Source organism: Panthera tigris, chromosome E3 (genome assembly GCF_018350195.1).
Source record: "Panthera tigris isolate Pti1 chromosome E3, P.tigris_Pti1_mat1.1, whole genome shotgun sequence".
NCBI classification, from domain to species: Eukaryota; Metazoa; Chordata; class Mammalia; order Carnivora; family Felidae; genus Panthera; species Panthera tigris.
In genome coordinates this window covers 41,067,235-41,086,218 of record NC_056675.1, presented here as the reverse complement: position 1 = coordinate 41,086,218, position 18,984 = coordinate 41,067,235, and the positions used below count along the sequence as shown (strand labels likewise).

General features: G+C 56.9%; 2 protein-coding genes across 6 annotated transcripts; both read left to right on the top strand.

Annotated features, from left to right (window-relative positions):
- The first annotated feature begins 1,996 nt into the window (after nt 1–1,996).
- Nucleotides 1,997–5,658, top strand: NME4 (NME/NM23 nucleoside diphosphate kinase 4). Its single transcript, XM_042971376.1, has 5 exons — nt 1,997–2,192; nt 3,837–3,970; nt 4,242–4,343; nt 4,455–4,567; nt 5,105–5,658. Exons 1-5 carry the CDS (start codon nt 2,102–2,104, stop codon nt 5,226–5,228), a joined length of 564 nt encoding a protein of 187 aa, XP_042827310.1. The 5' UTR covers nt 1,997–2,101; the 3' UTR covers nt 5,229–5,658.
- A 1,091-nt stretch (nt 5,659–6,749) lies between these two features.
- Nucleotides 6,750–17,020, top strand: DECR2 (2,4-dienoyl-CoA reductase 2). 5 transcript variants are annotated; one of them, XM_007093660.3, is made up of 9 exons: nt 6,750–6,967; nt 7,669–7,737; nt 8,881–8,932; nt 9,388–9,523; nt 10,527–10,651; nt 10,723–10,816; nt 11,030–11,134; nt 15,017–15,109; nt 15,743–17,020. In XM_007093660.3, exons 1-9 carry the CDS (start codon nt 6,888–6,890, stop codon nt 15,805–15,807), a joined length of 819 nt encoding a protein of 272 aa, XP_007093722.2. In that variant the 5' UTR covers nt 6,750–6,887; the 3' UTR covers nt 15,808–17,020. The 5 variants fall into 5 exon arrangements, with proteins under 5 accessions (XP_007093722.2, XP_042827776.1, XP_007093718.1 ...); XM_042971842.1 differs by lacking the exons at nt 15,017–15,109; nt 15,743–17,020 and adding exons at nt 11,598–11,815; nt 12,959–13,805; XM_007093656.3 differs by lacking the exons at nt 15,017–15,109; nt 15,743–17,020 and adding exons at nt 11,598–11,815; nt 12,914–13,805.
- Nucleotides 17,021–18,984: the final 1,964 nt, after the last annotated feature.

The following is an 18,984-nucleotide window of genomic DNA, read 5'->3' as shown; positions in this document are numbered from 1 at the left end:
TCTTCCAGAGCGGCCGCACCACCACCCTTCATTTCCACCAGCAGCCAGGGAGAATTCCTGCTGTTCCACATTTTTTATCAACAATTGGTGTTGTCAATGTTTGGATTTTGTCTCTTGTGATATCTTCATGGTGTCACTCTTTTCCTTTATAATGAGTGCTTTTTGTGCCTAAAGAAACTCTTCCCCACAGAAGACTGTGAATATATTTTCCCATCTTCTAAAAGGTTTATACAGATTTTCCTTTCATATTTCGGTCTTTCATATGCCTGAAACTTATTTTTATGTACATCTAGATCGGGTAAGGAGTATTGCCACCTTCACAAGGTTAAGTCTTCCAAACCACGAACATGGGATTTTCCTCATTTATTTAAATCTTCTTTAATTTCTGTCAACAATGGTTTGTAGCTTTCAGGGTGTAAGAAATCAAAAGGGAAATCTGAGAAATACTTTGAGATGAATGCAAATGAAGGCACACATATAAAAAGTTACACAATAGAGGGGCGCTGGGTGGCTCAGTCGGTTGTGTCCGACTTCGGCTCAGGTCATGATCTCATTGTTGGTTTGAGCCCCGCGACGGGCTCTGTGCTGACAGCTCGGAGCCTGGAGTCTGCTTCGGATTCTGTGTCTCCCTCCCTCTCGGCTCCTCCCCTGCTCGCACTCTGTCTCTGTCTCTCTCTCAAAAATAAATATTAAAAAAATTTTTTTAAATAAATAAATAAAAAGTTATGCAATAGAGCAGAAGCAGTGTTTAGAGGGAGATCTATATCTGTAAATGTCTACACTAAGAGTGAAAAACTGTCTTGTAAAAATTAATGAAGGGAAACCTCACTAAAGTGGAGTCAGGAGGTCGAAGTGGGACCTGTCACTCAACCTCCATTACAGGCGGGATTGCCAATTACAGACTCCAATACAACTGTCAATTACATTTCAATAGAAGAATAATCTCCAAGAAAGAATCATCAAGTAAAAGCCCCAATAGGGAGGGACACCTGGGTGGTTCAGTCGGTTGAGCCTCCGACTTCGGCTCAGGTCGTGATCTCGCGGTTTGTGAGTTCGAGCCCAGCGTCGGGCTCTGTGCTGACGCTGCATGTCTCCGTCTCTCTGCTCCTCCCCTACTCACGCTCTCTTTCTCAAAAATGAATAAACATAAAGCCCCACTAGGGCAAGATGTGCATTGAATAAGAATACGAAGATAATATGATATAAGAATAAATCACCCCTCGGGGCGCCTGGCTAGCTCAGGGGGTTAAGCCTCCGACTTCCCCTCAGGTCATGATCTCAAGGTTCGGGGGTTCGAGCCCCGCATGGGGCTCTGTGCTGACAGCTCGGAGCCTGGAGCTGCTTCGGATTCTGTGCCCCCTCTCTCTCTGCCCCTCCCCTGCTCACGCTCTGTCTCTCTCTCTCTCTCTCTCAAAAATAAATAAACGTTACAAATAAATTAAAAAAAAAAAAAAAGGAATAAATCACCCCTGCAACTCAGTCAAAAATAAACTCTCAGCACCCCGGAATCTTTTTTTCTCCAATGGACTATTGTTGAAAACAACCCCTCCTAAATTCCGCCTCCATCTCTGTAAAATAAAGTTCTCCTTTTCCATTAACAGCATATATAGTTTTTCAAAAGTTCATTAAATAAGATCTAGTAAGATTTACTATTTCAAACTGGAGCAGGCCACCATCACCACCCCTACACTATTGTAACAAAATACCTGTTTCTTTCTCAACTCCGCCCTCCCCTTCCCTCCCTCCCCTCCGCCCCTCCTTCTCCGGCCCCGCCCTCCGCCCCGCCCCCCACCCTCCACTACTCCCCGCCCTTCTCCTCATCCTCCCCTCCGCTCCGCCCTCCCCTTCCCTCCTTCCCCTCCGCCCCTCCCTCTCTCTTCCGCCCCGCCCTCCCCTGCCTTTTCTCCCTTCCGCCCCGCCCTTCTCACCTCCGCTCCGCCCCGCCCTCCACTACTCCCCGCCCTTCTCCCCCTCTTCCCCTCTGCCCCTGCCTCTCTCTTCTGCCCCGCCCTCCCCTCCCCTCCGCTCCGCCCTTTCTCCCTGCGGGCTCCGTTGCCCGCCTTCTTTCCGCGCTCCGCCAGCGGCCCGCGGGCCGAGGGTAATGGGCGGCCTCTTGGGGCGCGCGGCGCTGCCGGCGTTGCTGAGCGGCCCGCGGGCCGCAGGCCCAAGCCTGCTCGCACGCCCCAGCTCGGGTGAGTGGTCCCGCCCGTCGGCGACCGGCGGAGGGGGGAGACGGGCGGGGGCGTAGCCCGGCCTTTGTTGGCGCGCGTGTGGCCGCTGGCCGCCTGGCTGTCTAGATGGCCTCGGGTTCCCGCCGGGCGGGCCGGGGGCGCCCTGCACGTCTTCACCGCTCGCTGCTCCCCCCCCCGCCATCCGCCCACCGTCCCGGCTTGCTTGGGGGCCGGGGCGGGGGGTGCCCTCAAGGCTCCAAAGCAGGAGGAAACCAGAGGCCTGGTGGCCACAATAGGCAGTGATGAGGGTTGCAGCGGACCTGGGACGGCTGTGGGGGACATTCTGAGCAGATGAACAGTCCCACACGGAGCCGCTGCCCTGGGAGCGTTTTTCTGCAGGCCCTAACTCCGTCCGGCTCATCCCCGCCTGGGGTCCTGGGGCCCGTATCTGTAGCGGGTTCTCCCCGTAATTGCGACCCACAGGGTGCTCCCGAGAGCCAGATGTCTTCTTGTTCCAAACTCTGGAAAGAGTGAACTGCCCTGTTCTCAGGGACAAGTCAGCTGGCAGCCGGCCAGGCTGCACAGACGGCCCCTAGGCACTGGGTTTGGGGGGGACAAGCCAGGGGGGCTTCTTCCAGGGGGCTTCATTCAGTCCTGAAGAGAAGTGGGGGGTGCCTACTGCCTGCTTTCCAGTCTCTGCACACCTTGTGGTTGATTTTCCCCCCGGAGGTGGGAAGTGTCCCCGGAGGGACACTGGCCTGTCCCCATCCTATCCTTTCTCTTCCAGTTCTGTTCTCCGTCTTTGTGAGACATCCAGGGTTTAGGCTTCTCTCAAAGGCACATTTGACCCTGGACCTAGTGCTGAGGGTCAACGTAACAATGTGGCAGGGGGCTGATGGGTGATGGGTGATGACGCCTCCTGTCTCCCTGGCAGTGTCCTCTAGAGAAGACTGGGGCCCGGCCCAGTCCTGTATTTGGGTCTGGAAGCGTCCTGTCTTGAAACCCACCAGCAGCACAGAGTTCCTGTTTGGCCAGTGAGGGTGTGCGAGGAGGAACCCTCTCCCATCTCCCCACCTACAGACACCCTCTACCTTCCACCTTCCTCCTAAGCCCCCAGCTCCCTTTTGTCCCAGTGTGTGCAGGGAAGGTGCACCTCACTAGTCCCTGGTTCCCTGCCGTTCCTGCACCTTAGACCTAGAAGACATGGGCTTTGGGTCCTTCCTTGTGTGGCAGGCTGGGAGTTGAGACAGTGTTGGCCATCGCTCCCAAGGGTGGGAGTCAAAAGCAAGGCCACGAGTTGTGTCTGCTTTCCAGCGTGGCATCTCTGGGCCTCTGGGTGGCCAGTGAGCGGAGCTGTGCCTCCCCAACTCTTGAAGATGCCTTCTCAGGCACGCTGTGTCCATCACGGGTGCTCCTGCCACTGCATGGGAGGAGCCACGGCCCCTCTGACAGGCTGGAAGCACGGGGGACCCACTGTCCTGCTTGTCCCCGAAAGGCAGCGCCATGCCGGGCATTAGTTGGCTGTGGACCCGGCACTTCTCCCCTCCAGAGCTGCTCTGGAGAGGCAGACACTCTGAGGCCCAGCTGACACCTGGCCCCGGGCAGGGGGATCCGGGTTCAGGGAGATGTGAAAGGGTCAGGCACCTGATTCCCCATCTTCTCAAGGAGGGTCTTCCTGGACCCGGGAGCGGACCCTGGTTGCCGTGAAGCCAGATGGGGTGCAGCGGCGACTCGTTGGGGATGTGATCCAGCGCTTTGAGAGGAGGGGCTTCAAGCTGGTGGGGATGAAGATGCTGCAGGTACCCGGGCTCTCGATCCAGGGGTGCCCTTGAGGGGACTGGGAGTGGGGGACTCCTCCTGGACCCCAGCCCTTCACATCTCAGCCCTGCGTCAGGAGCGTCCTGGTATTGGCAGAAGGGGAACGGTGGGGAGGTGTCTGCTGGTGGGCCAGCCCATTTTGCTGCTATTTGCAAGGTGCCCTGAGGTCAACGTACCGTGGTCACTGCCCTAGCGTCCAGCGGGGTTCCCAGTCCAGGGGCTCCTCTCACCCCTTACCCCAATGCCACCCAGGCGCCAGAGACAGTCCTTGCCGAGCACTACCATGACCTGCGGAGGAAGCCCTTCTACCCAGCCCTCATCAGCTACATGACCTCCGGCCCCGTGGTGGCCATGGTACGGCAGGCAGGGGTGGCGGAAGGGGTGGAGGTCCCTGGACTGAGCCCAGACCTGCTGAGTCCTTGGCAGTCGACACGTCTCCCAACCTCCCTTATCTCTGTGCTGCAGGTCTGGGAAGGCCCCAACGTGGTCTGCTCCTCGAGGGCCATGATAGGACACACCAACTCAGCTGAGGCTGCCCCCGGCACCATCAGGGGGGACTTCAGCGTCCACATCAGCAGGTCTGGGGACCCTGACACACTCAGCCACTGGAGCTGATGGGCCAGCTCATCAGGGTTGAGGAGGGCCTCAGTGTGGGGTGGCAATCTGCTTCCAAGGCAGATCCATGGGACCTGGGCCAAAGTAAAGCCAGAAGAGATTTTTGATGCTGGGATGTCGCACACACCTCACGTTTGCAAGAACAGGTTTTTCAAAGCCCTTTGCACACAGGAGATGATAATGCATTCTCTGTGTGCTGTGTGCGAACTCTGCCATCATTTTCTGTTTCCTGACTCTGTGTTGCCAGACACCCCACAGGGTTGGCACTGGATGATTGGTGGGAACGTGAGTCTCCCAGAATGGTCAGGGCAGGTCGTGAGGTTGTGGGTAAGAGGCCAAGGCCAGGCTGGAGCCAGTCTTCATTCCTGTTCTTGCTTTCCCCTCTGCACAATACCGGGCTTGTTCCTCTTAACAGTACGGAATCGGCAGATAGTCCCCGGGACCCCCAAGGTGCACACTGAACTCTGTGCCTTACCTTTGCCACCTATCACTTGGCACAGGAACATCGTCCACGCCAGCGACTCCGTGGAGGGGGCCCAGAGGGAGATCCAGCTATGGTTTCAGAGCAGTGAGCTCGTGGACTGGACAGAAGAAGGCCACCAGAGCAGCACCTACCCAGCCTGAGCACCCGGGCTGCCCTCAGCCACCCGGGATCAACTACCTCTGTCGACAAGAACTTGAGCCCACACCTCGGCCTGCCCTTCTGTCCCAGACCACCTCCCTGTCTACCTTCTGCCCCACCCCAGCCCAGAGGGGTTGAATAACCAACTTTATGTGCCTTTTAATATCCTAGCCAGTAACAACTTGGACCAAGTTCTTTCTGTACCAAAGTGCCAGACTGACAGTCTTTGGGGGATCTCCAAGAGTGGGTACTGTGACCTCCCTTCCCCCAAAGCCGGGGGCTTGGGGGGGGGGGGCATTAAAATTCACTGTGTTGTGTATGGGGTGGATTGCTTGTTAGTTTGTGCCATCTCTGAGGTAGGGATGAGGACGAGGACTTTATGCAAAGTTATGAGTTTGAGTGTTGAAATAAAGCGTACCTTCTCACATATCAGTAGGAGATCAATTAACTTTATTGAATGTATCAGACAGGCAGGGGTCCAAAGACCCACAGCCTGAAATGGGGAGGAATCTGAGGTGAGCCCTGGAGCCGGTGCTGCCCATTCGTCTGATCATGCTGAATGAGGAACGGACTGCCTTGGGCAGGACTGGAGGGTGGCAAGAAGGGGTGTGGAGGGGACCCACTGAGACCACCCCCAGGGCAGAAGGCCTGGTAACCACGGCCCCCTCCCCTCTAGGTGGCTTCACGTGGAGACTGGAATTGCCTCATGTCTCCTTGTTTTCAGGTTAGCACCATATACCTTACACTTCACCCCTGGTCCTCATGTGTGTCCCGGGTCACTTGTCACAGGTACTGGACATTGCATATCATTACATCTGCTGAGGCCGCCTTGGTCCTCACTCTACTTTTTGACATCTTTGAAGAGAAGTGCCCGGTTGGCGGGGGCCTTTAAACGCTAAGTGCCCCCCAAAACCAGATGTTTTAAATGCACAGCGGGGCATGCGAGCGCCGCCTTAACTCGGGCACCAAACGTCCGCAGTGTCTGGTGGGCTCCGACCACGGCACTGGCTCCCAATGTTGTCAAAAGGACTCAGGGACGGAGACCGTTCAGAACCGTGCCCATTTAGTCTCCGCGGCGGGAACCCGCCGGCCGCGCGGTGTTACCTCCAGTCCCAGCAGGTCGCGCGGCCGCTGTGGGCGGAGCGTCACGGGAGCGGAGAGGGCCGCTGTGGGCGGGGTGTCTTGGGAGGAGGGTGGTGGATGCTGTAGGCGGAGCGTCCTGGAAAGAGCCTGGATGAAGCTGTGGGCGGGGCTAGCGGGGCGGTCGGCCCAGTGGGCGGAGCGTCACGGGAGAGGCGAGGGCCGCTGTGGGCGGGACGTCCTGGAAAGAGCTTGAATGAAGCTGTGGGCGGGGCTAGCGGGGCGGTCGGCCCAGTGGGTTGAGCGTCACGGGAGAGGCGAGGGCCGCTGTGGGCAGGGCATCCTGGGAGGAGAGTGGAGGCCGCTGTGGGCGGAGCGTCACGGAGAGGCGAGGGCCGACTGGGGCGGGGGCATGTGGGAGGAGCAAGAAGGCGGCTGTGGGCGGGCCTAGCGGGGCCTCCGGATCTGGGTCAGGGCGAGTGCTGAGCGCCTACGCTTCTATCCGGCGGTGGGTCTCCGCTGCTGTCGGATCCTGGGTAGGTCCCTGTTGTGCTCGCCGCCCTTAACCCGCACCGAGAGCCATGGCCCAGCCGCCGCCCGACGTCAGTGAGGACGAGTGTCTTCCCGAGTACCGCCATCTCTTCTGCCCGGACCTGCTACGGTGAGGGCTGAGTAGGGGGCTCCCTAGGGGCGTGCAACCTCTGCAGGGGTGGCTCGGGGACCTGCGGTTTTACTAGGGTGTGTGGGGACCCCGTGCCTGGCGGCCGGACAGTCTCAATGTCCAGGTGGCGCTGGGGACGCAAGTGCTCTGGTATTTTGACATTCGCCTTGTTGGGAGCACGTTCTGTTTGTCTTGGTCAGTGGCGGTGGGTGTTCCCAGTGGTGGTCCTGGGAAAGTGGAGTGAGGGGCAGGTGGAGGAAGGCTTGTGTGTCTTGAAAATATTTCTCACTGATAAGTTTCTTGTTGTTGTTTTTTGTTTTTTAAAGTAGGCTCCATGCCTTGCCCAACGTGGGGCTTGAACTCCTGACACAGTTCAAGATTCGCATGCTTTACTGACTGAGCCAGTTAGGAGCCCCTTAACTGATAACTTTCTGAATAGAGGTTTTTAGGTTGAAATAATTTTTTCCCCGAAAACCCAGAAAGCATAGGAATGCAGCCTTTAAAAAGTAGCGTTTCATTTTCTTACAAAAGTCATCCCTGTTACTAACAATTCAAATCTGATAGAAGTGCCCAGTGCAGGGAGCCAAAATCTTCCCAGAACCACCGGCTTCCTCCCACCCACTAAGTCAACAAGCATCTATCTCTTTAAAGTTCTTCCTGTTAAAAAAGATAAGTAAATAAAGTGCTTCCTGTTTTCTTAGGGACAAAGTGGCCTTCATCACAGGTGGTGGCTCTGGGATTGGGTTCCGAATTGCTGAGATTTTCATGCGGTGAGCACTGCTCTGTGTACTCTGTGCACTCCCAGCCCCCTGAAACTTGTTCCACTTTGCCTGGACCCCGCTGGATCCTGAGATCCCTGGGCAGGCAAGATGCTGGGGGGAGGTGGGAACCCCTCTAGGCCACAGGGCATCAGAAAGCATCTGAAAGGGGTCATGCGCTTTCCTGAAGGAGGCAGGACTCTAGGGTCTTGTCCTAGAGATTAGTTGAGACGATGACTCTGGCCCCAGCACCCTCATTTATACAAAGAGGGAGGGTTCAGCAGGTTGAGGTAACTGCTGCCAAGCTCCCTGGGGCCTCGTGGAGCCAGAGTCAGGATGAGCTGAGTTGACGCCAGTAGTGTGGAGAGCACAGTGTCTCTTGGGACAGGAGATCTTGACCTCAGGCCCAGGTCAACCACTTGTGCCCCCACCCCCACCCCCACCCCAGGAAAGGACCAGGTTTAGGCTGGGGTTGAGGAAAAGGAAGCCTGCTGATATCCTAGAGACCCTCCCCGGTTTTCCCCAGGCCCCCACTTTTCATACCAGAGAGGTGAGTCTCACTGGGTGAGATTTGGGGATTCATCCATTCCAGCTGAATTTATTTTCCGAGCTGGTGACTTTGTGCATGTTGCTGCTCTGAGCAGAGTGTAGCCGCTGTGCTGAGGGGCCTTTTGAGGATTAGATGGGACCTACGCAGCGGGTAGTAGCTGCCGTCGTCACCGTGAGGCTGAGTCTGTCAGGAGGCGAGGCAACGCAGGGACCCTGGCCTCAGAAGGGGCTCTCTCTGTCCTTCACTCCAACTTCACAGGGAGAGGCCAGGGCACATGGGGCCACGCCAGGGGGACCCAGCAGGGCCCATACAGATGCCTGGGCTGTGCATCTGAGGCTCACAGCTGCCTCAGTGCTGTGCGCATGGTGTCTGGGGCACGGCCCACACGTCTCTGTGGCTGGGATGCCCTATTGCCAGAGGGACCCAGGCAGGAGACCCCAGGGTGGACACCATTGGTGCGGCTGGCCCTGCTCAGATCCCTATGTTCTCTGCCAGCTGTGCCTTCAGCCCAAGAGAGCCTTGGGGGAAGGGAGCTCTGCCTAGGGCACCGGGCAGGAGCCCACCTGGGCGTGTCCCTTGTGCCTTGATGCTCTCACGCTTTACAGGCACGGCTGCCACACTGTCATCGCCAGCAGAAGCCTTCCAAGAGTGTCAGTGGTAAGTGGGTTTCTCCTGTGCCCACCCCATCTGTGGCTAGCTGTGGGGGCCCAGAGCCTGTGCCCGGAGGGTCCTGAGGCCCAGAGGATGGTGACACTAAAACCTGTTCCTCCCCCAGATATGGAACCTCAGTGGAAGTGGCCTCCTCCCACAGGGACACCCCTGGCTTTTTACAAAACCTAATTTTTGTGAGGAGGCCCTCATGTTGGGTGGTATTGTTGCCCCAAGAGAGATCTCAGCTCATATGGATTTTGAGGGTGGTTCACAGGTCCCGTCCACCTGGGAGGAGAGTCTCACCCCTGCCACAGCTGGTCTCGGGGACGAGAAGTCAGCGGGGGCCATTGTCGACCCATGACCAGTGACCAGTGGCCTGGAGGGTAATGTGGAAGGAGGATCCTGGCTCCAGGCCAAGGCCACTGGGCCGCTGTCCACCTCTCTTTCCATCTGGCTTCTAGGCTGCCAGAAAGCTGGCTGCTGCCACTGGCCAGCAATGCCTGCCTTTGTCTCTGGACGTTCGCGCTCCCCCGGCCATCACAGCTGCTGTGGACCAGGCACTGAAGGAGTTTGGGAAAATTGACATTCTCATTAACTGTGAGTGGCTGCTGGGCGAGGCCCGGGGGCTTCTGATGGGTCACAGTACCAGACCTCCCTGTTGCGGGGGCCTCAGGACTGCTGTCCTGGGCCCCTGGCTCCTTCTGGGTCAGTGCAATCACGGAGAAGGTTGGACATCCTATGAACTTGGCTGGATCACAGAGCTGGGGCACTCTCGTGTCTCAAAATTCTCCCTTTAAAAAAAAGATAGGCTTAATTTTTTTTAGTAGGGTTCAAGATGTACAGAACAATCAAGCAGCTGGTACACAGAATTTCACCACCCCCCCCCCCACACACACAGGGGCCTCTTGTTAACATCCTGCACTTGTTACAGTCGGTGAACCAGAATGATAGGTATCATTAGCCTGTCTGTAGTTCACGTCAAGGTTCACTTTTTGCTGAAATTCCCTCTTAGAAACATGGGGTACATAAATCTCCTGCAGCTAACGAAGTACCACGAGCTGAGTGGCTTAAAACAATGGAAATATATTCTCTCACACTTCTGGAGGTCACAGATCCAAAACCAAGGTGTCGGCAGGGCCGGCCCCTCGGACGGGCCCCGGGGAGAGTCAGTCCCAGGCCTCTCTCTCAGCTTCTGGCGTTGCTGGCGACCCTCGGTGCTCGTTGGCTTGGGGCCGCGTCGCTCCAGTCTCTGCCTGCCTCTTTGCATGGCCTCCCTCGTGTTTCTCTGTGTCTTTTCTCCTTTCCTCAGGGGGACACCGGTCCTTGGATGTAGGCCCCCCCCTAAGATGATGTCATCTTAACTTGATTGCCTCCAAAAGAGCTTATTTCCAGATAAATTCTCACTCACAGGTGCCAGGGATTAGCACTTCATGTGTCTGAGGAGCACAATCCAACTCAGGAGATGCATCCTGCCCTGTCATGCAAGAATTTACCCAACTGCTTGGGCCCCTCCCCCATCCAGCCTGGACCATCCTGAGGGTCCGTGTGTCCTAACTGCCTGGAGCTCCAGCACCAGCCACTGTCTCCTTGCACCCCGCAGGTGCGGCCGGAAACTTCCTGTGCCCTGCCAGCACATTGTCCTTCAACGCCTTCAAGACCGTGATGGACATTGACACCTTGGGCACCTTCAACACGTCTCGTGTGCTTTATGAGAAGTTCTTCCGGGTGAGCGTCCTTTCCACGTGGGAAAGGCATCTTCTGGCCACCTGCTCACTGTGCTCCCCCATGTGTTCCAGGACCATGGAGGGGTGATCGTGAACATCACTGCGACCCTGGGCAGCCGGGGGCAGGTGCTTCAAGTGCACGCAGGCTCTGCCAAGGCGGCTGTGGGTACGGGCACACCCTCTGGTCTGCCTGCCTGGGCTCCCGATGGGTCCCTCTCCGGCCTGTCCCTGGAGGCCCACAGTGTCCTGGTAAAGCTAAGCACAGTGGTGGGCAGTGGAGAGGGCCGGCCCTGGCCCTGAGCCCCGACTCATACCCAAGCCGCCCCAGAAAGCAGAGCAGCCCTGCACCCCTCCTCATGCCTACCTTCCTTCTGTGCAGATGCAATGACACGGCACTTGGCTGTGGAGTGGGGTCCCCAGAACATCCGTGTCAACAGCCTCGCCCCCGGCCTCATCAGCGGCACAGAGGGGTTCTGGCGGCTGGGTAAGCCCCTTCCGGAGCTTCGTGCCCCGCAGTACCTCTGTGGGCTCCCCTCCCACCTGGCTGGGACAGGCGCACGATGAGGGCCGATTCCTCATGGCTCCCGGGGCTGGCAAAGAGTCCGTCCCCAAGCCAAGTCTGGGCCGTTATTGGTGAGCACGCCTGTGACAGACTAACGGTCAGCCAGACGTGGGCAGCTGTTCCTCGGAGGTAGAGGCTACACGGCTGCTGGCCTCGATGTATGAGCCAGACACAAAGTGGGATACCCATTAGAGCTTCCAGAACCCTGACCCTGTGTGTGGCAGAAAGCCCCGTGCTGCTTCTGTAGCCATGTTCTTTCTTACCTTGCCTGTCCCAGCCCTGCCCTCGGTGTTCCTAGATGTGGTTTAGGGAAAGCTGGGCAGAAGGGAGTGGAGGGCCCTGGGTCCCAGGGCTCATGGTGCTAAGCCACCTGCTGCCCTTCCAGGTGGCCCCCAAGCCAGTGTCAGCACGAAGGTCCTGGCCATCCCCCTGCAGAGGCTGGGCAATAAGACAGACGTTGCCCACAGCGCGCTGTTCCTGGCCAGCCCTTTGGCATCCCATGTGACCGGCGCTGTGCTGGTGGTGGACGGCGGGGCGTGGCTGACACTCCCTAACGACATCAAGTTACTGGCAGATTTTGAATCCTTCTCTGCTAAGCTCTAGGTGATGTGCTGCTCCCACCTTTAGGGTTCACCCGTGTCCTTGACCCCCTCCCCGAAACCCCCACCCGGGGGGCTGATGGGCACTGTGCTGGGCCCTGTTGTGTTTCACCTCCATCCTTTGGGTGTATTTCTAGATGTGTTCTTGGGAACTTTTGGGTTTCGACTACCCCAGTAGGCCAAGCCGTGGGTAGGGCAAGGCCAGGGAGGCATCTTTTTGAGCTGGTGGGTGGTGCTAGGAGGGGGCCCGGCCCAATGTAGTTGCACCCCAGACCTCAGGGCCTCTCTGCAAATCAGGATGGGCATGCTTGCCTGCAGCAGATGGGAACCCCGCTCTTTGGGAGCTCCCCTGGATGACCTTCTCTGGAGGCCTGAGGGCCTGCTGGGCCATGCAGGCATGGGGAGAGGGTACCATTGCTCTCTGCCTTCCCCTTCTGTCCCACTAATCTCCGTGCTGCGGCCAGCCTCTGAGGCCTGCTCACCCTAGTTCCCTGAGCAGCATATTCCTCTGAGGAAGGCTGAGGAGGTGGCTCAGGCCCTCTGTCCCCCAAGCCTCCTGGGTCCCCAACTTCAGGCTGAGGGCAGGAACATTCTAGGGTCGTTGCTGACTCCTGTCCTGTCTGAGGGGTGGATTTGGTGGAGGGATACCCCAGGAGCTCACAGCGTATGGTTACAGCATGGAGCCATGGTTGGTTCCGTAATGACCCCCATCCACCCTGCAGGTGGCTTTGTTGGTGGGCACAGGTGAGGCTGAGAAGCCCCTCTTCTGAGGCCCTCTGTGGTTTGCTTGCCGGCAGACACGTTCTCAGTGCCCGGGGCACGCGGGTGACCGGGCGGCGGGAGGGAGTGCGCCCCGGGCTGGCACCACAGTCAGTGGGCTGAGGGACACTCATCTTGGGGAGCTCTGGAAGGTTGCAGAAGGGGTTGCTGGCGTCCATCCCCCTGGGAGACGCATGGGGCCCGGCAGCCTGCTCTCCTGGCCCGGCGCTGACGGGCATCTGCGGCGTGCTTCCTGGGCGCTGCCAGGGGCTGCGCGGGAGGCAGACGCTGGCGCCCCTCGGTCTTCCCCTGTGACCTTGGCATCTGCTGCAATTCCGGACAGGTGTCTGAAGCAAAGGAGGCCTTCTGAAGGGAATCTTGTCCACAGCCCCTCTTGGGACGCCTCCTGCGGTGCTCTTTCCAGGACCTGCCTCCCACCCACAGAGCATCAAACTGGACAGTGCAGCGGCATCTGAATCCGAGACTGGCCTCTCCCCCGGGAGCCCTGCTGTGTCCACCTTCCCTCCCCCCGGCCCCATCTCCCGTGCTCGGGCAGGAGTGACCAGGCTATGATGCTGCCCGCTGACCTGTCCGCACCACGCGGGTGTCGCCAGAGGGGCTTTGACATTCCAGAGCTGCCCCGGGAGTGGGGTTGCAGCCACGGTGCTGCCCCACGTGCCTGCCCTGCCTCGCCCCGGCCTGGGAGGCCTTCATTCTGCTGCTGCAGAAAGCGGGTGTCCCATGGGTGTCCCGAGGCAGCCCTGCTGCAGAAAGCGGGCCTTTCAGGCTCCCTGTCTTCCCTTCCTGGATCTTCCGTTTTGGGATCTTATTCGGCTAAACCAGGAAGCCAAACCAGGGAGACTAGAAAAGCATCTTTGACCCCTCCCACCCCAGGCCTGGTATCCTGGATCCCCTTACCAGGGTGTTGGGCTGCATACGGGATCCCCCGCCTGGGGGTCACCCATCCCTATCAGCCTTTGGTGACACGGGCTGGGTTGCTCCCCACCTGTCCTGGAGCCAGTCTGTCCTTTGCTGGGACGTCCTAGTGGACTTAGTCCTTTGCCATTCAGAGACTACTTTCTAGGTCCTCCAGCTGGCCATTGTCTTCATCAGCACCTCCCATAGTTCCAAAGGGCTCAGAAAATTCTGGCCTCAGGGGCGCCTCGGGGGCTCAGTCGGTTGAGGGTCTGACTCTTGATTTTGGCTCAGGTCGGGAGTTCACGGTTCGTGGGATCAAGCCCTGTGCTGACAGTGGAGCCTGCTTGGGATTTTCTCTCTCTCCCTCTCTCTCTCTCTTTTCCCCTCCCCCGCTTTCTCTCTCTCTCAGAATAAATAAATAAACAAATTTTAAAAACTACTCTTTTTACTATGAAACATCTATTTGTTGGACTTTGTGAACGTTTTTTTATTCTTCGTTTATTTTTGAGAGACAGCGAGACAGTACAAGTGGGGGAGGAACAGAGAGAGAGAGAGAGAGAGAGACAGAGAGACACAGAATCTGAAGCAGGCTCCAGACTCTGAGCTGTCAGCATAGAGCCCAACACGGGCTCAAACTCACAAACCGTGAGATCATGACCTGAGCTGAAGTCAGACGCTTAACCGCTGGAGCCACCCAGGCGCCCCTGCAAAAATTTTTAGGAGGAAGAGGGTGATGCTTGAAAAGAATCATGGGTGATCCGGTCATTTGGAGTGGGGGGTGCTTCCTTCCTGTCCTCCTCCGGTGAGGGGTTTAGAGGCCGCCTCCCGCCTCCTACCTGATACTTCCTGAGGCACAGGCACTGGGAGGCTGCCTGCTTCCCTGGTGGGAGGGGGTGTGCTCAGACCGGCCAGGTCCCAAAGGGGGCTGCCTTGCCCTGCAAGTCCCGGTTTGCTCCTGGACAGTGCTGGCCGCCGTTAGAGCATGGAGCTTCAGTTCTCTGCCCCAGGTGCCACATCACACGTCCCTTGTCCCGGAGCCTTTGTTCCGTGGAAAGAGACTGTACCCGTCTTTGAGGGTGCAGGAGAGTGGTAAGGAGGCCCCAGAACCACACTGGCTGAGAAGCCACCTGGCAGAGGGTACTCCACTTGCTTTAAAGGTGCTTCTTGTCACGGAGACTGGAATGTGGTGGCATCGTGTCTGCCAGCAAGGCAGACGAATGGGTCCTTCTCATGCAGCTGGGTGGAAACACAAAGCAGTGAGAGTGGTTACTGGGCAGGCTGGCCATTGAAAGGCAGAGGCTGTCATCAGACAACCCCTCCCGCCCCCCCGCCGGCCGAGCTTGGGTTGCGGTCCTTCCTTGAGGAAGGACCTGGGTGGTGGCCAGAGGTAGGCTGACGGCCAGGGTCTCTGCTGCCTTTGAAGGCTGGGACGCACAGCTGAGGTGCAAACTCCCTCCCACAGGGGATCTGGCCAAAAACAAAAACAAAAAAAAACACTTGCTGGGACTCAACAATGGCTTACTTCCAGGAGGACAGAGTCTGGAAAGAAGGTTGCAGAACCAGGCCTTTTACTGCTGCGTCAGCGTTCTCCCAAGAAGCAGGACCAATAGGATATATAGAGGTACGCCTGAGGGGGTTTGTTGGAGGGGTGGCTCACGCCACTGTGGAGCCCCAAGAAGTCCCACGTTCTCTGTGTACGAGCTGGAGACCCAGGCAAGCTGGCGGTATGATTCAGTCCGAGTCCGAAGCCCTGAGAAACAGGCGCTCTGGTGGCCAAGGGTAGGAAAGGATGGACGTTCCAGCTCGAGCAGAGGGAGAGGGAGTCGTCCTTCCTCTGCCCGTCTGTTCTCCTGGGGCCATCAGTGGATGGCATCAGTGATGCCGCCCACATTGGTGACGGCAGATAATCTTCACTCAGTCTACCAAATCCAACGCCAGTCTCTTCCAGAAACACCCAGAAAAACTGTTTTACTCTGTCGTTGATTGCCTGCATGTGGTGGTCATTTGGCTATGAGATAGACCCTCTCTGTTTGGCTCCCTGCACCCACCCAGGTTGTCCCTTGAGTCTTGGGAGGCTGCTGGCGGCCCCTGGGTCACAGGCACACTCAGCGGTGCCACTTGCTGGGTGGTGAGGCTGGTGGGCCCCGCGCACAGGCTGGCGAGAGGACCAGGGGGTGTGGGCAGATGGCCCCAGCAGTGGCACTCAGGCTCTGTGGCGATTGACAGAGAACTAAGTTGTCCTCTTTCACATTAGCCATCTCTAGATTCCCTCAGGAAGTGTCAGGTTCTCTGAAAGGACGGGTAATTCCGTGCACGTGAACCCTGGTCAGAGTTTCCTGCAACCTTCGCCGTAGAAGCTGATCTCCGGGCCGCCCTGAGCTCCCCGTTCGACGGTGAGGGGGTCCCGCTTTCATCCCTTCGAACCACGTGAGACCAGGAGCCAAAGCAGAGGACTGCCAGCCACAGAGGCAGTGCAGCCTTCCAGCCTCTCCCATTCCTTCGCCAGCGTCTCAGGGAGCAGATAGGCATTTTTGAAAAGCTCTGCGTGCTTTATCTGTTGAATGAATAAATGAACCAATCCCAGCTTATTCACCCTATGCCGTGTGAGCCACACAGATTATTCCCGAGACATCCCACCATGCAAAGGACGTTCGGGTGTTCTCGCCCTTGTAATACAGAAAGCGAAGGAAACCTCAAAATGGTCTGAAATAAGGAGTGCTGATTTGGGGAGTTTCTCTCTGCTCACTCCTCCTGTTGTCATGGTAACTTGGTAGAATTCTGCGGTGGCTTGTATGAGCTGGCTCTGTCCTTGGTGTCACCTTAGAAAGGCCCAGAGGTCAGCACCAGGCACTAAGGCTGGTTTCCCAAAAGCCGCACTTGAGCCGTGCCCTTCTCTTGGTCCCTGGGTTGGCACGCCCTCCCCGTGTTTGTCTCTGGTCGCTCTGGGTCTTTCACCTCCCCCCTCCCCCTCCCCCCTCTTCACTCACACACTATCCACCAAGTGCACACTGAGCTCCTGCTTGTGCCCGGCACCCTGGCTGCGGACCGAGGCGTGGGCACCCCCGAGTCTCCTGAGCTTCTGCGCTCTCTGCCTCGGCATCTGTGCCCGTGGGCTCGCTGAGTAAAGCGGGAAGAATGAGGAGTCCCAAGAACCCCCACAATTGGAGGCTCAGTAGATGTTCCTCTCTCCTCTGACCCTCACATCCCCTTGTCCTTATCCTATGGATTAGAGCAAACCCGCTTCTCGTGGTCAAGCCCCCACCCTACATAGCAGGTCCCCGGGAGGGGGAGGGCCTTGCTCCTTCCTGCCCTGCATAGAGGCCCAGTCACGCTGCAGCTAGGTCCCCTGGAGCAGGGTCGATGAACTCTCCAGGGTAGGGTTTCCCTGGCGGCACATGGGCCCCCTCAGGCATCTCCCTCAGGATACTGAGGCTAGTCTGTGTTGGATGCTGGCATCAGAAATCTGCTCTGGGGGCGCCTGGGTGGCTCTGTCGGTTGAGCGTCCAACTTCGGCTCAGCTCAGGTCATGATCTCGAAGATCACGATTTCAAGCTCCGCGTGGGGCTCTGTGCTGACAGCTCAGAGCCTGGAGCCTGCTTTGGATTCTGTGCCTCTCTTCCTCTCTCTCTGCCCCTCTCCCGCTAGCACTCTGTCTCTCTCAGAAATAAACCTTAAAAAATTTTTTTTAATTGCATCTTAAAAAAAAAAAAAGAAATCTACTCTTACTCTGGCTGTTCAGATCCAAAGAGAGGGAATGTGTGAGAACGCTCCTGGGCTCCTTCACTGGCTCCAACGGTGGGTGTGCTAGGGCTCTAGGGCCCAGGGGTGAGCACCCCTTCCTTCTTCCACTTCTCCCTCTCCCTGGGAACCTGCACATTCCCCTCGCTGCACATCAGCTCTCTCTACGACCAGGTCCCAGCCACTGTGTGTTCAAGCTGCAGCCCAACCCCTGGAGAGAAGGGCTGCCTTCCTTCCCTCAGAGTCACATCCCCAGTCCTGAGGAAAGGTACCCAGTCACTCCGTTCGGATCAGGAGTCTAGCGCTTTTCAATAAGCCGCAGCCAAGGTTTGATCACACATATGAACACGGCAACTCCCATTACAGCCACGGGCTTGGAGAGGGGCTGCTTCTAGAAAATGTGTTAGCAGACCATCCCATGTGGATCCTGACTGACACCAAAGAAACTCACTAAAGACCAATGTGTAGCCTAGCGTGCTGATGTGTGTGTGTGTGTACTCTTTTCCAGTGACCAGGTGAATCTTAGGTCTCCCTCTGGTGAAACCCAAAGGCCGGGTGGAAGATGGCAGAGATTGCCTAAGTCTGTGCTCTATCCACACTCCCCGCCCCTATCTCAGGGCCAGGGCTCTGCCCTACTCAACCTTTTTTCCTGGGGACCATGGTGGAGACTGAATCTTTCTTTGGACTTTCCTTTTCCTTCCCCTTTGTAACTCGGTTCTTTGGTGAAACAGTACCCCCCCACCCCCACCCCCACCCCCCAGACAGGGAGTTGATGGATTTCACAGGGTTCTCCCTGGACTCTGGTGCAGATCGTTGGGAGCAGACCCACATAACTTTCTCAACAAGCAGAGGATTCTATGACTCTTTATTCATTTGTTTTGATTACCTCTTGTATTATTTCTTCCAGTAATAAATGTAATCAATATGGGTCTCACTAACTGAACTCTCAGAGGATAATTTTATTGCCAATTCTTGGAGTTTGAGGGGCACCTCATCAGATCCGAACGTCAGAGCATCTCGAGGAGACGGTACCTGACAGGTGTCGGTTGAGGGATGAGAGATGTCTGTCATAAATCTGCAGAATTGGGGGGCGCCTGGGTGGCTCAGTTGATTAAGCCCTAGACTCTTGATTTTGGCTCAGGTCATGATCTCACAGTTTGCAAGATCGAGCAAAGAGCCTGCTTGGCATTCTCTCCCTGCCCCCCCCCCCAAAATAAATAAACATTTAAAAAAAAAGAAATAGGCAGAATTATCTCTTCTGCCACCACATGTAACTTGGACAATTTTTACGTGATGGGAGAAGAATGATGGAAATTACATCTTCAACTCTTCAAAAAGCGTGACCTGTGGCCAAAGAAAAGAAGCTCTGAATCCCGCACAAAACTCTCCCTGCTAGCTCCTCATGCCCATCCCCCAGCCATGCTTTGGGCCCCGGGGGAGGTGAGGTGGGTGCAGAGTGTAGGCTACAAAGCGGTCTGGGCACGGCTGCGGGGACTGGCGAGGCCCGTCATCACAGGAAGATGCGAGCAGGTAACGACAACGTCAGAGTGAAATGTTTAAATAAGAAAACCATCCAAACCTCCGCCGAGTCAGGAGGAATTAGACTGTGCTTTTACAAACTCATGTTCTATTTTTACTCTGAGGAATGTACTTTACTAAATTTGAAGGTGATGAAAAAAATCCTTCCCCACTGAATAAAATATCAGTAAACACGAGTGTGGCTCTGTGCTCTCCACTGCTGGAGGCTAGCGGGGGAGG

Coding starts and splice junctions, on each gene's coding strand:
- DECR2 (XM_007093653.3), top strand. CDS start 6,888: ATGGCCCAGCCGCCGCCCGACGTCAGTGAGGACGAGTGTCTTCCCGAG. Junction 9,524..10,526: donor AATTGACATTCTCATTAACT/GTGAGTGGCTGC, acceptor TGCACCCCGCAG/GTGCGGCCGGAAACTTCCTG. Junction 10,817..11,029: donor CTCTGCCAAGGCGGCTGTGG/GTACGGGCACAC, acceptor CCTTCTGTGCAG/ATGCAATGACACGGCACTTG.
- NME4 (XM_042971376.1), top strand. CDS start 2,102: ATGGGCGGCCTCTTGGGGCGCGCGGCGCTGCCGGCGTTGCTGAGCGGC. Junction 3,971..4,241: donor TGGGGATGAAGATGCTGCAG/GTACCCGGGCTC, acceptor AATGCCACCCAG/GCGCCAGAGACAGTCCTTGC. Junction 4,568..5,104: donor TTCAGCGTCCACATCAGCAG/GTCTGGGGACCC, acceptor CACTTGGCACAG/GAACATCGTCCACGCCAGCG.